The sequence below is a fragment of the Eublepharis macularius genome, chromosome 7 (genome assembly GCF_028583425.1).
Source record: "Eublepharis macularius isolate TG4126 chromosome 7, MPM_Emac_v1.0, whole genome shotgun sequence".
NCBI classification, from domain to species: Eukaryota; Metazoa; Chordata; class Lepidosauria; order Squamata; family Eublepharidae; genus Eublepharis; species Eublepharis macularius.
The window spans coordinates 74,873,668-74,891,745 of NC_072796.1; the positions used below are offsets into that span (position 1 = coordinate 74,873,668).

General features: G+C 41.4%; 1 protein-coding gene across 3 annotated transcripts in view; it reads right to left on the reverse strand.

Annotated features, from left to right (window-relative positions):
• Positions 1-18,078, reverse strand: part of ANKRD29 (ankyrin repeat domain 29) — a 43,531-nt gene that overhangs the window by 6,572 nt on the left and 18,881 nt on the right. For all 3 annotated transcript variants that reach the window (XM_054985964.1, XM_054985966.1, XM_054985965.1), the window contains exons 5-6: positions 8,233-8,331; positions 3,987-4,085 (exon numbers count right to left, since the gene is read on the reverse strand). In XM_054985964.1, the coding sequence (XP_054841939.1) occupies positions 3,987-4,085; positions 8,233-8,331 (198 nt within the window). The remainder of the gene's footprint in view (positions 1-3,986; positions 4,086-8,232; positions 8,332-18,078) is intronic.

Below are 18,078 nucleotides of genomic sequence, written 5' to 3' on the forward strand. Positions count from 1 at the left end.
GAATATACAGTATGTCCTTGTGGATGAACGAACATTTTCTTGACTCAGATGAAATAAAAACATTACTGTATATGACAATAATGATATTTTTGCTCTTTAAATCCTTTATGTTTGCATGTGATTATGATGACATAACCCACCCTGAGCCTGATTATGGGGAGTGCAGGCTAGAAATCAAACAAATCAAATCTTTTAATTTTTCATTTTAAATCTCTACATTTTTATGTCAGCGCTAGCCATTGCTGCCACTGGCAGGGCACCAGCTGGGCTGGCCCTGACATCAGAGGGGTACCAGGGATGCTGCAGGACCCTGCTCTGTGGAAGGAGGGGGGGTATACCTCACCCAGACTCCCTCTCAGTCCACTCACTGGCCTGCTCAACCTGGTCTGCTCACCCTCTGCAACCTCCGCCATCTCCTCCTCCAAGAACTCTCCTCCAAGCCTCCATTCTCGCACTGCTCAGCTCCACATCATCACTCCTTACTCACACCCACCACCCCAGAACTCTTCCCAGCCAACCTTTATAGGGGTTCCTTTCACTGCCCCGCCCTCCTTGCAGGCCCTGCCTGCCAGGCCACACCCCTCCTTGGCCTCCCAGCATTGGCCTGGGCTGTCTCAAGCTACAGCAGCTGGGGTAGCTGGCTGGGCTCCCTGGGTCAGCAACAGCTGTGTCTTGTAGGCTGGCTGCCAGGCATCTCTGGCTGAGCTGATTGCTGAAGGCAGGCCCAGCTGTGGCCCCTTGGCTGGCTGCCCAGCTCTTCCCACAGAGTGCCTCCAGCAGCTCCATCTGGAGGGGCTTGGCTCTTCGCATCTCCTGAGCCAGGTTACTGTCCTCTAGCTGGGGCGTGGTTCTGGGCTGTTGTGACTGCTTCTCCTCCTTGACTGGTAAGGGCACTGTTTGGGCCGCTGCTGGGTCCCTATTCCCCCTGCCTTTGCCCTTTCCCCCTGGTCTGTTTAGCCCCCTATCCTCCCCCTGGAGGGTGGGACTAGCTGGTCTCTCCCTGTGCCTTCCAGCCCTCTGAGGCTTTGGCCTTCTGCCCCTTCCCCCTGGTGTAGGCAGGTTCTGGCCCTGGTTGCTGGCTGGGGAGGCAGGGCAGCTGTCTTCCGGCTGCCTCCCCTGGCTTCCTCCCAGCAAGGCTGGGGGCTGAGGCTCAGACCCCGGACATTTATGCAGCAAAAAGGCAAAGGAAGACTGCTGTAAGACTGCTATTTAGACACTATGCATAGGTCTACTATGCCTTGTTTAAAGTGGTTCCTTATAGGAATAAGCAGTTAGAAATGTGTTAATCAGGATGTGACCCTAACAACATCTACTTATGAATACCAGAAATGTTCCAAATCCAGAAACAATTATTTGTGACATCTGGGAGTGACTGGAGGCTTTCCAATCTGATCGTTTATGATGAAATCATGTTGTCTGGTTTCCTATTCCTAGGCTGTAGGAAGGGCAGTGAAGAGAGGGGAAAGTGTATGACAAGGATGTTTCACAACCAGAACTGTCAGTCCATCTTTCCAACAATGTTATTCCACCTGCTATTTTTGTATTCCAACATTTCATATTCATACAAATACAAACTGAAAAAGACTTCACTGAGCGTAATAGGGACTGAACAGGGTCTTTAAATACTTTTGTCTCTGCTCTGGTAAACATTCATAGCCTGAAAACTACCACCTAGGGTACCTGCTCAGTCAGGTAAAGAGAAAAATATGTTCAAGGTCACAAGTTGTAAGTTGAACAAAGCAAACAACAACACACACTCCTCCATTGTCAACTATGGCCCTCTATAGTAAACTCATGAGATTTCTCATTCTGGAATAGGACTAGTAATTGTGGTGGCTCTCCGCTTTGAGACCAGCTGATCAAGATGATGGCTTTCTGTGACAAGAGCTCATAAAATAATTAATTTTTTTTAGTAGGCATCTGGAAGTCCTGATACAAAGCCAGAATGATAGAGTGGAAGAGTGTTAGAGATGAGCCAGGTATAAAAATGGAGAGTAAACCAACAAACTAAAGACTATGAAGAAAAATATAATCAGGGACCTGAAACAAAACAAGGAAGGTACAGAACAAAGAAATGCAGTATGTTAAGCTTTCCTGCTGTGGTCTTGTGTTCCTGAACAGACCAAATGACAAGGTATGAAGCCTAGGAGATGAGGTTAGGTAATCTGAGTTTATTACTGGATCTTTAATTCTGGGATATGGGTTGGTAACAGATAAAGAAATCTGCTTGCCTGAAACCTGCAATATCCTGTATGTATATCCTACTCTGTTCTTGAGCTATGTAAGAGGAGTTGAAACTCAGATGGAGGAAAAATTTAGGTAGAGAGGTGAGACCCCATGAAGCTTTACTCTCTGGCTGTGATGGAATCATTACCCCACCATGGCACTTAATCAGTACTGTCCAGTAGAGTTTTTCCAGTGGCTACTGAGCTTCACAGAGAACCCCAGAATGACTGACTATATGTCAGAGGTCCCTAAACCTGAGGCAGTTTTAGAATGTTGAGAATGGGGGAGTGGGCACCACCACAGAATGGCAGATGAAGGAAACCACCACAAAATGGCTGCACAGGGGGTACTGGAATCCATCACAAAGCATTGGGAGGTTGCAAGCCAAGCATCCCTCCTACGATGGAGGCAGCCATTTTGAATTGGATTTTCCTTGCAGACACAAAGGTGGTGTTGCTCCAGGCTCCAATGAGGTGGTGGAAAGTAAAGATTGAGTATTTTCTTTGGGGAAGGGATGCTTTGTCAAAGAAGCACAAAAATACTAGGAAACTCATTGGTGGACTTTATGTTGGGGAACACTGATGTACTTAGTTGGCCATGGTTTGCCTAGATCCTACTGCCTAGATTAGCAGTGGGAGAGTATTGAGCTTTGATGGTTCCACTTCTATCAGTCAGAGAGCTTCAAGAAGGTAGAGCTGGAATTTAAGTTATGGGGCAATTATGCTATGGTGTTCCTCAAAGATCTATTCCCTACATATGCTATTTAATCTATATGAAATAATGGACTGAGGTCACCCAGAGATTTGAAGTAATTAATTTATGGTGATGCCCAACTGTCCTTGTTCTTTAGATCAGGTGATGCAGTAGGTGGTCGGAACAGGTGGAGTCAATAGCAAGTTAATCAACTCGGTCTAGATGTGCTGTTGGTAAATAATGAATAAACCAAGGAAAATAGCATTCTCCTGCTGTGGATGAGCTTACACTCTCCCCTGAGGACCAGGTACACAGTTTGAAGATACTTATACATTTCATTTATGCAGCATCTGTTTCAGCTGATAACCCTCCTGGATAGAAATGTTTTTGCCAATGTTATCCATGCTATGGTTACATCCAAGCTTGATTACTATAATGTAATGTACGCGGGCTACCTTTGAAGGTGGTTTGGAAACTGCGCCTGGTTCTAAATCCATGTTTTTCTACACTTCTAATCACTTATGGATATTGGGTAACAAATGCTCTTAATATTTATGTTTTCTTTTACTGCTGTATTTATTGTTTTAATTGGATTTATTGTTGTTTTTTTAAAGTATTATTTCCTATTACTGCTGTTAACTACTTTGAGGGCCTTTATGGCAGAAAAGAAGCATAAACATTTCCTAAATATGTGGTATTAAACAAGATCACATTCTAGTAGAAGCCTTATAGTTAGGATTTATTGATATTGTTTTATCAGGTTGTGATGCTAGGCAACAAAATGCTGAACATTTCAGATGAGAAGATGTGGCTGTAGAGATGCCCAAAGTAAAAGTTAAACTACAACTTTGGCAGTCTGCATAGACAGCCAAATATTAACATACAAATCCAACTGTTATCAAATATTAACTTAAGTACCAGAACACATTTGTTGGAATGTACTAAGTACCAAGTCATGGCTGAGTCATTATTTTAGCATGTAACAGTGGAGGCGGGGGGACTTTCAAATTAACAAAAAGAGAGAGAGAGAACAAAATGCTATCTGGCTTAATAATGCAGAACATTACCTGCCTTGGCTGGTTGACCTTTGCTCCTGAAGACAGCAATATCCGAATTAATTCCAGGTAGCCTCCTTGGGCAGCCAGGAACAGGGAAGTAGCTCCATCCTATGTATGAAAGATTTTATTATATTTAATCTAGCAAAATGTTCTTTATAGGACTGTCTCTCATAACTGAAACAAACAGCAAGACTCTTTATACTTTTCCCATATTCACACATAAACTTCTGCTTCTTAACACAATGTTTTCTTCACCACTGATAAAAGCAAAAGGCAAGATTGCTGTTCAATTAGCCTGCTCCCATCCTTATATGCAAATCAATTTAAATATTAAGCTATAAATCATCAAGCTTTCTGAGTAATTGTTACAGCAAGTGTGTATTTGAAGACTGCCTTTCATGGAAGTCTTCCAGTCAGAAAGCCCCTCGATAGCATAATTGAACAACAGAAGATAAGCAGAGGCTTGGATAAGAGATGCTTCTTTTTATTTAAAAAGCTTCTGTCTGTGAATTAACATTAAACACAATCATATTTTAATGGCAACAAAACATAATTTGATTAAGTAAGGGCCTGGATCTCTCATATCTTGATAAACTATTTATTAAATTACTCAAAACAATCTAGTAGTTTTAGAGGCTTTCTTAAAAAGTAGGCATACAACTGATTTCTCAGACTTTTCAATACTTTTAGCTTTGGTGGCATCATGCCCGAGATGAGATTTTCTTCTTTAAGAAATGCAAAAGCAATTTTGTTCTTAAAAATGTAATCCTAAAAAAGTGAAAATATATACAAAAATATAAGAAGTTTCATGACCCAAAACTCATGTGTATGGAATATACTGAATATCCAGCCATATTGAAGTATAGACACGGGCACAAACGGAAAAAACAAAAACAAAATGAGAGGTTCACGTTTCATTGTGTTTCATGAATCGCGAACCACTAATTTTCACGAAACTGGCCCATTTCACGAAACCATTAGTTAGTTTTGTGATTTGTCAGAACCAGGGGCATTTCAACAGTCCCCTTCACCCAGAGAGATGCCAAACTCGCAGGGAGACTTCAGCAGGTTTTCCTCCTGGAAGCAGCAAGAGTGTGAGCCCTCAAAAGAGCAGGAAAAGAATTGAGAAGACACAAAGACAAGCAAATAGAAAAGGGGGAGGCCTAGGCCCCAGAGCCAGGCTAAGGTCTGAGACTAGGGTGGGGTGGGGTGGAGGAAAAAAGGCACCCTCACCCAAAAACCTTCCCACAGCAAGGCCAAGAGCTAGAGATAAGAGGCTGCTTTCAGTCTCTTTTAAAACAGCAGCAGCCAAAAGCACAATTCCAAATCCACACACTCTCTTTCACTCTAATCCCAACAACAGGTCCTCCCTCTCCCTCTGTTTACTGGGACTGAAACACGAGGCAGAGAGAGGTGCCTTTTATAAAAACCGCTGATATAGAGGAGAACAGGAGGTCTGTGATTGGCTGACAGACCTGCCTAACAGGGTTTGGAGGGGTGAAATTGGTGTGCCCATGGCTACAGAAGGCCCACCTCCTTGGTTGCCTAGCGGATTAACCTCCTGCTCCTGGCTGTATAGGGCAGAATGAAAGCTCTCCAGATGGCTAGGAGAGCTGCCAATCAAGGGTAAGTGGGCTATGACTGGGGTTTACAATGGCAACAAAAGGTCTGGGCCCATTGTTGCCTAGGGAATCAGGGGCCAGCCTGTCTAAAATTATGAATCATTTACTTTTTTCTTTTTTTTTAATAATCCAAATTTAATACAAGAAATTATTAATCATTTATGAAGCGAATGAAACAAGCCCAAAAGTCGTGAATATTGTGATAACCGTGGCTCCACAAAATGCTGTTTCGCGACACATGAAATGGGCCCGTTTTGTGATGAAATTGCTTCGTATTTTGATTCATGCCCATGTCTACTGAAGCATATCAATCAAATATTGACCCTAAGTCTAAACATACAACAATATCTCAGCCTACGTAAAATCTCTCAATTACAATGCAGTGGATTATGAATAAACACAAAGCCTAGATATATCACAATACCTCAGCTTTTACATCTTCCTCTGGTTTTAGCTTGTTCCAATAATTACTTAAAGGGCTCCATATATTTGAATGAAAATGATCTGAGTATAGAGCTTCCCCACCTCTTTTCCTATTTTACATATTAGGTGTCATTTTAAAAAGTAAGTTCATCATAAATAGCAGTTTTGCATTATCTTCAAAAATCAGAAGCTGCATTCAGATACCCTCAGAAATCTACTTGTATCTGAGAGGCATAAATGAAGTTTGCTGTCCTGTTCATGGGCTTCTCTTTACCTGTGTAGAAAGCAGTGAAAGCTTCCTGCTTCTGCCCACATAGTTAATGCAGTTCTGTGTCTGCATGATAATGATCATTCAGGCCCTATGACATCATTTGCTGACCAAGGCCATGACTGGATGGTTGAAGCAGAGCCGGTTTGGGGATCCAGCTCCTGGTGCTTGATGAGGCGCCAGTTGCATCAGTGCCAATGGAGGCCCAGGTCACAGCAGTTGCCAGGTCTGTGTTTTTCTATCCCCGTCAGGTCAGGCAACTTTCTTCCTATCTGGAGGCCTAGCTACAGTGATCAATGCAATGGTCACCTCCAGGTTGGATTACTGTAACTCATTCTATGCTGGGCTACCCTTGGGCCTGCTCTGGAAGCTACAACTGGTCCAAAATGCAGCGGTGCGTATTTTAACCAGGACGCCATCCTGGATGTACATTACACCTGTTCTGCACCAGCTGCATTGGCCCCCAGTGGAATTCTGGATGAGGTTCAAGGTTTTTGTCTTAACCTTTAAGAGTCTTAGTGGACTGGGACCAACATACCTGTGGGACTGTTTCTCACCCTATGTTTCCTGGAGAATGCTCCAGTCAGCTGCTGGTGATCCCTGGGCCCAAGGAGATTTGTCTTGCCTCAACCAAGGCCAGGGCTTTTTCAGCCCTGGTGCCCACCTGGTGGAATTCTCTGTCTTTGGAGACCAGAACCCAGCGGGACTTATTGTCATTCTGCTGGGCTTGTAAGACAGAGATGTTCCACCAGGTTGAGGCGGGTGGTTTCTCCAACCGTCCTCCTGCCAGTGGGGAGAAGGGGACATGTTGCCCTCCCGATTTTAGGTTGTCATCAGGTGGATAGACACCCTGATATTGGGGTGCACTATGTATTATGGTATTTTAATATAATTGTAACTGCTATCATTGTTTTTATCTTTATGTTTACTATCATGTTGTGCTCCACTCTGAGCCCACTTGCGGGGAGAGCGGACCAAAAGTCCAATAATAATCAATCCAGGGTTTGTTTAGAGCTAGTTTCACAACCACTGTTTTTCTAATTTGTCAGAATTCTTACTCTGTCTTTTATCATGTATGAGTTTGTAAACTGAAGCAACTCAGAGAGATTTATGTTATGCACAACAAAGAGGAAGGCGATGGAAATCATCAGGGAAATTTGAAGAAGGGATGGGAAAGATAAAGGATATTTTGGGCAAATGCTGAAAGAACAGAGAGTGAAAAGGTGAGAAGGAGGAAGAGAAGCACAAACACATGAAGTAGATCTACAAGGAATGTATCTTTTTTTCTGTATGGGTGTCAGTTACAAAACAATTCTTTCCATGGTGATTGAACAAAAGCAAAATTTTTCCAAGTACGAGGCAGATTTTCCTACAGAGACATCAGTAATTTCTAGAAAAGCCCTAAGTTCCTCCCAGGATTCACTTCACCTCTTGTTTTTACACTCAGGGACTTTCACTGTGCCCTAGAAAGCCACTTTATACGTTATAAAGACTGAGGAGACAGAATTGAGGGCTGTACTTTTTTAGATGAATATTCCTCCAATGTAAAGAAATCTTTGCATGTAGCAGACTAGAACCCTCAAACAAGCCTGATATGCTTGTAAGTAATGAGAATTGTTTCACACGATTTTTTTAAAAAGAGGAAGACTTTTAAAAAATGTGACTTCCATGTGCAGTCTTAAAAGATACAGTCTGGAATTCTAGCACCTTAGCCTACATTTTAATTCTATGTAATAAGCAGAGTGTATGGGGAGAGTTGGACGATCCAATGACATTGTTTCTAGATTCCATTCCCATATGTAAGCTTATAGTGAAAATGTTCAATTTTAGCTCTTTGAGTTCTATTTAGAAAAATAAATGAATCCTGGAAAGGCTCCCTAAGCTTTCCATTTTCCAGGGGAAAGGGAGGTAGAACCATGAATTTAACTCCAAGGCAACTCACGTAAAGCTGATCATGAATATTGGCACCATGCTTCAGCAACGTCTCCACCACTCTCATATGCCCATACTGACAAGCAGCTAGCAGAGCAGTGCCTCCATCCTGGGGGGGAAAAAAACCAAACTGGGCACAAGGGAAGAGAAATAAACAAAGGCTGTAGAGAACAGAAAGTGCAGAACATTTCTCAGTATTTGGCTCACAGAGGCTGGAAACAAATCCCCCCATGCTGTTTCTCTCAATTCTCCTTTACCTAAAATAAAATGCCAAACCTTTTAAAAGAACCTGAACCTTATTCAGAGATCAGAGCAGAGCCCAGAGTTCCTTTCCACATTGTACTGCTTGTGAGCCTGTCACTTTCAGTTTCTTGTAGTCTTTCCAGTACTTGAAAAGTCTCTTGGAAGACAGAAACTGTTCAGGGATCTTTTCTTCTGTTTCATTTCCACTAGCAGAAACCTGCTTTTCAGGGTTGCCAGGCATTAGACCCGTATCCTTATATCGCCCTAAGATATAAAGCAGATAGTGGGAATGCAGACAGAAGGTACTAAACCGTTCCCTTGCCTTTTCTTTGCCTCCTCACAGCATCTCCCATCAAGGTCTTTTTTTTAAATGTTATTTAAGAAGTAGGAAAGAACAATTAATAGTGCATAGAACCTTATTCAAAAAACTATTAAACAGATCTAACAGATTATGTATGCTGTGAAATACATTGAATAATAATAATAAGTACCTAAAAATTTAAGTAAAATATATGAACTATTTTTTTCATACCCCTTCCTCAATTCCAAGCAGATAGTCCAGAGCAATACAACTTATACTTCATCTATTGTTGAGTATCCTGCATGAATGAAACTATAAACATCTATATGCTATTTATCCACATTAAATTCTATTACAGACATAATATTAATTCCATTGCTTGAGTTAGTATGTTAAAATTTGGTCTAGTCTTAAATTAGTAGATTAACCTATTATATGTTGATCCATTAGAAATCATAATTAAAAAGATATAATAAGGACTATATATACAGAACTATTACTTCAAAACAAAGCAAAAAGAAATAAAGGAATAGAAAAACTTAACAATTACTCTAGGCAGGTATATAAATATACAGACTACTAAAAAAAAGTTTTAGTAGGTCTTTTCTTCAAGTCAGGCTTACTTCTGAGACGGGAGCCAGATGGGGGAACAGTGGTGATGAGCAGTAGACTGGGGTGAAGTAAACTATGGATACGTATATCTAAAACAATTCACGCACAAAGGTTCGTGGATCCTTCTAGATTCCAAGATGCCTTGGGGGATTTTAGAATTCCAGACACGTTTTATGGAAGCTGCTGTACCAGCATGGAACACAAAGCTCCTTGCTATTGACACCATTGTTCCTTGTCAACCCTCTGACCCTTGGATCGGAAGCCATCCCCACGGTTTAAAATGGACCTGGGTGACCTAAAGAGGGTTGGAAGAAGCCTAAAAAGACACTAGTGGAAAACTCACGTGGAAAGTGATAGCGCATGCTACAGAACCCGCTAGAAGACCTATGAAGTGGAAATGAAAGCAGCAAATTTCTCAGCAACCATTGCACCAGCTAGTTCATGACCATCCCAATTGTTTAAGGTATCTCTACACCTTCTAACCCTTAAATCTGAACCTTTACTGTTTCAAGATCAGACAATTAGCTGTGAGGCCTTTGCTAAGTTTTTCACTGATAAAATGGCATGAATACACTCTGATCTGGATACTAGCTATAATACAGATGAAATGGAAGAATATACCGTTTGGTTCACTTATGGACTGCCTTGAACCAGTTACAATGACACATCTTAACAGGATCTTGACATCTATGAAAGCCACTACTTGTGCAATGGATCCTTGCCTATCTTATTTGTTAAAATCAAGTAAGGGCCACATAAGTGAACCACATAGGTCTATTGTAAATCAATTGCTAACTCAGAGCACCTTCCCGTGGCTGCTCAAACAGGCGGTTATCTACCCACTAAATAAAAAATCATCCCTAGACAAAAATGATGTATTCAATTATCACCCAGTCTCTTACTTGCCCTTTCTAGGCAAAGTGATTGAGAGAGCAGTAGCTGACCATTTCCAGCCTTGGATAACTCTAGCGCTCTGGAACCTTTTCAGTCTGGATTCAGACCAGGTCATGGGACAGAGACGGCACAAGTAGCTTTAGTAGATGATCTCCATCTGAATACAGACAAAGACCACGCCTTCTTATTGCTCCTCCTGGATCTATCTGCAGCCTTTGACACAGTAGGCCATGCCATTCTGTTGAGGCGTTTAGAGACAGAAGTGGGCATGAAAGGACTGGTTTAAATAGTTTTTCATGGAAAAGATTCAAAGTGTTTCTGTCATATATCAGCTATCTCCAGAATGGGAATTATCTTGCGGGGTCTGCAGGGCGTAATCCTATCTCCCATGTTATTCAACCTCTATGTAAAGCTTTTAGGAGAACTCATTCACAGCTATGGAGTGGGATGACATCAATATGCAGATAACACCCAACTCTATCTCACTATCCAACTCCCAACTCCCTCCAGGATATAGTAAAAATCTTGGCTCACTCCCATCCTGCAGTCACTCCACTGGCTGCCTATTAGTTACCGTACTCAGTTCAAGGTATTAGCTATCAGATAGAAGGCTCTTCATGGCCTTGGTCTGGCATACCTACAGGACTTCCTCTATCTATATGTCCCTTCACAGCAGCTTTGGTCATCTGAACAGGGTCTTCTGCAGGTGCCATCCTGCACATGGGTGAAATCGACAACTGCCCGTACATGTGCATGCTCTGTGGTGGCTCCTGTCCTATGGAACTGTCTGCCTGAGGAAGTCAGGAGAGCCCCCACTCTCCTAGCCTTCCACAAACAAAGAGCTGCATTTCTGTACTCTGTATACGCTCAACAGACAGTGCTATAGAAATGATGTACGGTAACTATAATGTAGACATTACCTTACTTGTCCATGGTAACAGGTCAAGCAGTCCTTAATACAGAAGGTGCTCCACACTGCTCATATTTTTCTCTATTCGTTCTTTGTGAAGCTAGGACTCCTTTAGTTTTGGAACTATTTTGACTACATCTGTAGGGAATTAGCTGAGACAGAACTGCTGCTGGCACACATTGGTGGAAATTCTGAGAAATATATCCAGTACTCACACAGTTACATAGCAGCAAATCAGTTACCAAGAAATAGCCAGGCTGGCAATTGTGTACATCAGATCTTTTCAGCCAGAAAGCAGAGACAGAAATTGTTCGATGAGCTTTTAGAACAGATGATACTGTGCTACGGATAGTAACCTTTTCATGCCAAAAAAAATGGCTCTCAGTCAATGCACAATGCTTTTATAAACTGACCTACAATTACAGTACAACATATTAAAGTCTGAATAGCAAGGTAACACCGGGATCCTGTGGCATGCCAGCATTCTCTCTTTTAATAACAATGGTAGATTTCAAGCACCTTTATACATGATAGAAAGCATTAAAAAAGCAGATACTTTTGAATTCTCACTTCAGTATTTTGGGGGCTTTCCAAGCAATGCATAAGAGTGGAACTCTGCGTGGAGCTGAGCCAATTCCCTATTTGCACATTACCCTTGTGCAACTGATCTGTAAGCACTGCCCCTTCTTGCCCTCTGGGGTTCACCAGTGGTAGTCCAAGTCTCCACCTGGCACGTGCCACCCATGTGGTGCACCCAACCCTCAGAGTGTTTTTTCTTCCCTCTCTTTTGTGCCTGTTGCCACAATCTGGCCTTTGTGGGAATCGCTTATGGGGCGGGCCAAAAGACCCCCCACTTCTCTGGGATTGGCACGTTTGCGACTCTGAGCCCTGCCTTGTACCCAGTCTCCTGCAACCCAGCACCTGGTTATTGCTGGAACTGATTACTGCACTTGTACACTACTAGGGGATCAGCCTATTGCCAACGGACTATACCGTCATGTAGCACCTGTTTTAGATAGCATGGTTGAGCAGTGGAAGTCTGTGGTACAGAGAACAGCTACCAGCGTTTAAGAATTTTAAAAGCACTTATTAAAGAAAAGAGAAAAAATGTTCACACTCACAGTTTAAGCACATCACCAACGCAAGCAAGAGAATTCAAAAAGAAATGGATAAAAAAGCAATTCTCCCCCACCCCGGAAAAAATCTTTTTTGCATTTTAGTCCTCCAAGTCTCTGTCTGCCTGTCACCCACTCACACCTGGAAGAGTTAAGCTTCTAGCAGAAAGCCTTCTGGCCACATCTACATGTCTAAAGCCCAAGGCTGGGTGCAGCTCAGGAAGCATCTGGCTTTCCTTCCCTCCTCCTCCTTGTTCTCAGCTAAGGGCCAAGCTACAAGTGACGAATGACACTTGAATGGCAAGTGAACAGACTCATGTGTATTCCTCCCTGTTCACTTGCGCTCCACTTGCGCTCCACTTGATTCCATAGACCAAGTGAAGTGTAAGCGGAGCGCAAGTGAACAGGGAGGAATACACATGAGCCTGTTCACTTGCCGTTCAAGTGTCATTCGTCACTTGTAGCTTGGCTCTTAAAAACACTTTAAACTGGGGTTGAAGGTTCTGACACAGTCCAAACCTAGAAATAAAAAGTATTTCTCCACAACTACACAACTCTTTGGTACTTCCTGTGACATGCAAAGCCACTCTACAGTTTTTTGCAGTGGGACCAGAAAACCATGTGATGGCTGGCGTTGTTCAACTTCCATTAAGTTAAGAATGGAGCACTTGAACACAGCAACATTTCTTTGCAACTGGCTCCCAGAAATTTAATATATTTGCTGCACTCTTGGCTAGTCACAAAGTTGGAAGGGTTCAGGACTGTGAGTGATCTGTGTGTGAAAAGCGCATCTGCCCGTAACAGTCTGTTGCTCAAGGAAGTCAATGCCCCTCAGCCTAAATTCCTTAGCAAGGTAATAGGGACCTGCCTCACACAGACTGCACAGCATTCTGCAGTTCAGGAAAAAGAGAATACAAATGTAGTAATAGTAGTAGCCAAAGGAATTCAACAGTGGGCTTTTCCACACACTAGATTTATTCCTGATTTCCTGAGCAGCTAATCCCCAATCACTGGAACTGATTTGGGTATACGGTTCTTCTGCATGTCTGCCCTTCCTTTGCATTTTTACAGTTGCTGAGCCAGTTTATTTTGTCCTGCACATGCCTTAAATAATCAGGATTTTCAAATGAGGGTACTGTTGTCATTGGTGATGTCAAAGCAACCCTTTTATTTTTGCACATTTCTATTGGTAGATTGCTATAAGGGCTGAATTTATAAAAGACTGAAAAGGAACACATGGGAACTCTTTGCACGGGAAAGGCCTAATAGGAAAGCCGTTCCACCACGCCCACCTAAGCCCCCCTCAAAGCCCAAACTAGAGAGCTCTGCCTGGAGTGACCCAGAGCCAGGAGGCAGAGGCCAGCACCAGTGTGGCAAATTGACCTCTGTTGGGACAGAGCCCAGACCAGCAGTGGCTATGTGCTTTTAAAACCACACTGCTTTTTCTGGGGCCAACCCCCCCCCCATCCCCCAAGCCACCCAGGACATTTGGAATTTTTTAAAAATTCTCAATATTACATCAATAGATTGACATAACATTGTAATAAAAGGTGCAGTAGGTTCTCTGAATTCCCAATTTTAAAAAAAGGCAAGTCTCTAAGCCCTTCCTTTGCGGAGATATTAGGAAAAAAGAATATCTCCACAAGGGAAAGGACAAAAAAACCTTAACTTTTTTTAAAAAGCAAAAGCTGGAAATTCAGAGAACCTGCTGCACCTATTATTCTAACAGCAGGTCGCTCTAACAATGTGAAACTGACTGTTAAAAAAACATCAAAACAAAACCAGGAAGAAGGAGGAAGGCATATTTAGGAGTGGTTTGACGACAAGGAATGTCCAATCACCAAAAAGGGGATTGGAGGAGGGTGGAAATGGGTGGGACAAACAAAACTGAAAGAGATATTACGCATGATGAAAAAAATCAACTCAAAATTAGCTTCCAGAAAAAGATCAGGGTAAAAGTGATCTCAAAAGAACTGGAAAAAAACCCTGAAGGCAAAAAAAATGCATGTGGAACTCGGGATAAATAAAGACATCACCCAGTTAGTGTCGACATAGAGACAGCTATGATTTAAGGACAGCAGACGTTTCCATACTGCTGCAGAAATTCATTTTCATAACCTTGACACAAAACAGCTACACCAAATGCACTGTATACAGAAATAATCCTTCACAAAAATCTTTACCAAACCTGATACCAACTGATTTAAGAGAAAAGCCTTACACGAGATAGTATCAATGCTAGTTTGACATTCAAAGGCAGTACACCTCTGAATCCCAGAGCCAGGAGGCAACTTTATGCCTCTGCCTTTATGCCCTATTGTTGGCCCTCCATAGCAACTGATGGGCCACTGCAGGAGACAGGATGCTGGATTAGATGGACCACTGGTCTGCTCCAGCAGGGGTCTTATGTCCTTGTCAATGGTATTCAACACCACATAAATCCAGTTGCATCCTATCCTATTTTGGGTATTTGCTGGCAGTGTCAGAATTCAAATGCATATTTTATTCATGTATTTTGGCACTGTTCCAAGATAAAGGCTTTTGGCAAAAAACCTATATATAGCCTTTATATATTTATATAGGCTATAATTGGATATGGTCTCCCAGTTGATCATAAAGCTGTCCATCTCAAATAACTAAAGGGCAGATGAAAAGAAAAGATAGTTTTGAATGTAATCACTACTTCTCAAGTTTGTATTGTCTCTCACTGGAAGAGGGTTAATGCACTAATACTAGCAGAATGGTTTAAAAGAATCTAGATGATTGGTGTAATGTCATACTAGCCATAGGATGTTAAGAAACTCCCAAAATAATTTATTGAGATACGGGCACTTTTCATTGTATTTTGGAACCCACAATATCAAGAAAACATACAATCTTATGCATTTTTAATGTTAAACTGACAAACTAGAATCAAGTTAATTACTAGTAATCCCAAACATGGTACCCATGGGTACCACGATGCCCATGAATGCGTTTCCTTGCCTGGGATCCAAAACACTATTTCCTCAAAGCAAACAGCCAGCCCTGGCTTTCCTGCACCTCACTTAAGGTGTTTTAGAAGACTCCAGGAGGCATCACCTTTGAGTCTGCAGGCACTGCTGATTTGGAAACGGCTGCCCAAGAGAATGCTTGGCTTTTACTTCCCACTCTTTTCTGTATTTGCCACCTATGGCAGGGATGCTCGTTACCATTTTCTCAAAATTCCAAAATGGCCCACTAGCTCAACAAGGTTGGAGATCCCTGTTACATGTTCTCAAATCGCTTCCAACTTATAACAACCCTGTGAATTAACAATCTTCAAAACCTCCTATCGTTAACAGCCTTGCTCAGCACTTGCAAACTGGAAGCCCTGACTTCCTTTATTGAATCAAACCATCGCATTTTGAGTCTCTCTCTTTTCCTACTACCTTCCACCTTTCCTAGCATTGTTGTTTTTTCCAGTGAATCTTGTCTTCTCATTATGTGACTGGACTACAATAGTCTCAGTTTTGTTATTTTAGCTTCTAGGGAGAACTCAGGCTTGACTTGATCTAGAACCCACTTATTTGTCTTTTTGGCCATCTATGGTATCTGTAAAACTTTACTCCAGCGCCACATTTCAAATGAATCAGTATTCTTGTTGTCAGTTTTCTTCATTGACCAACTTTCACACCCATACTTAGCAATGGGGAATACCATGGTGATTATCTTGATCTTGGTCCCCAGCAACACCCCCATATACTTAAGGATCTCTTCTAGTTTCTTCTTGGCTGCCCTTCCAAGTCTCCATCTCCTTCTGATTTCTTGGTTGCAGTCTCCCTTTTTGTTGAAGACTGAGCCAAGGAATAGAAAATCTTGAACAATTTCAATCTCTTCATTGTCACTCTTAAAATTGTGCAATTCCTCAGCAGTTGTTACTTTTGTCTTCTTCTTTTTTTTTTTTTGAAAAATTTTTTATTGGGTTAGAACATTTTTATTTTTACATTACAATCAATTTTCCCCTAATTTTTCGTTTCTAACCCCCTCCCTTTCCCCCCCTTTTGTTGACTTCCAACAGCTTTCCCACCCTCTGTCCCTTTTCCCTTACTTCTATTAAATTCCTCTGTCTAAAACAGATATACATTTTCCATTATATTAAGCAGTGCATCATTAACTCCTTTAATTATTATACACCCAAACTATACGTCTTTAGATAAACAATTTATCCCATTTTCCAGTTTTGAATAATTCTATATAAACCTATAAAAATATATAAACCATAAAAATTTCCCACATTTAAATCAAACAATTTGATTTATTCTCTATATATTACTCATTTCAACTTTTTATGGTAATTCTATATAACTCCTCAGATACTCAACCAATTTAACTCTTCTATACATTCAGTTTGGTGCATATAAATCTTGTCAAAGAAAGAAAATATTATTAGTTAGTCAATGTTTAAACCTTATCATTAATTATTCTCTATCAGTTGACCTATACATATCTATATATATCTCAATCAATTAATCTAACTGCTTATAAATTCACATTTCTCTTCCTCCCCCGGTAAAGTCACCCCTCTCTTTTATACTTTTATTATATTTCAGTAGTTCTCAAACTGCCACAGTTTTCCTCCCACCTCCCATTTCTTCTCCAGGTATTGTTTCAGCTTCTCCCAGTCTGTGTTGAACTGCCCTGAGTCCAGATCTCTCAGTTTTCTTGTCATCTTGTCCATTTCAGCCATATACAGCAATTTGTAGATCCAATCTTCAATGGTTGGTACTTCTTGTACTTTCCATTTCTGCGCATACAAAAGTCTAGCTGCTGCAGTCATATAAAAAATCAACGTCCTATGATGGGCTGGAATTCCCTCCATTCCCAAGTTTAGCAGCAGGAGTTCTGGGTTCTTATTTATTTGAAACTGTAAAATTTCACTCATTTCTCTTATTATTTCCCCCCAGAACTGCCTAGCTACCTCACACGACCACCACATATGATAGAGGGAGCCCTCATATTTCTTACATTTCCAGCATTTATTAGAAGTATTCAAATTCCCTAGCGCAATCTTCTTTGGTGTCATGTACCAACGATAGATCATTTTGAAAATGTTCTCTTTAATATTGATACACGTCGTTGTCTTCATTGTAGTTTTCCACAAGTATTCCCATGCCTCCATTGTTATTTCTTTATTGAAATTTATAGCCCATTTCACCATCTGTGTTTTAACTATCTCATCCTCAGTATACCATTTCAGCAATACTTGGTATACCTTGGATATTCTTTTCTTGTCTTCTTTAAGAAGGGTCTGCTCTAGTTCCGAGTTCTCTGTTCGTATGCCCCCTTTTGCAAAGTCTGAGTTGTATAAGTCTCTAATCTGTCTATACTGAAACCAATCATAGTTAGGTGATAGTTCCTCTTGCGTCTTTATTCTAAGTTTAGATACTTCAATCTTAGTTATTTCTTTGTACGTTAAACATTGTTGTTCATTATCCACAGCTCTCGGATCTATCACCTCATATGGAACCACCCACAAGGGGGTTCCTTCTTGTAGGTAAGTTCTATACTTCTTCCAGATTGTAAATAGACTTCTCCTTACAAAATGATGCAGGAACATCGAGTTGACCTTTACTTTGTCATGCCATAGGTATGCGTGCCATCCAAAAAATTTTTTATATCCCTCTAGGGCTAATAGTTTCTTATTCTTTAATGTCATCCACTCTTTTAGCCAAACTAGGCAGATTGCATCATGGTAAAGTCTCAGATTGGGCAGTTGCATTCCGCCTCTCTCCTTTGCATCTTGTAAAACTTTTACTTTCA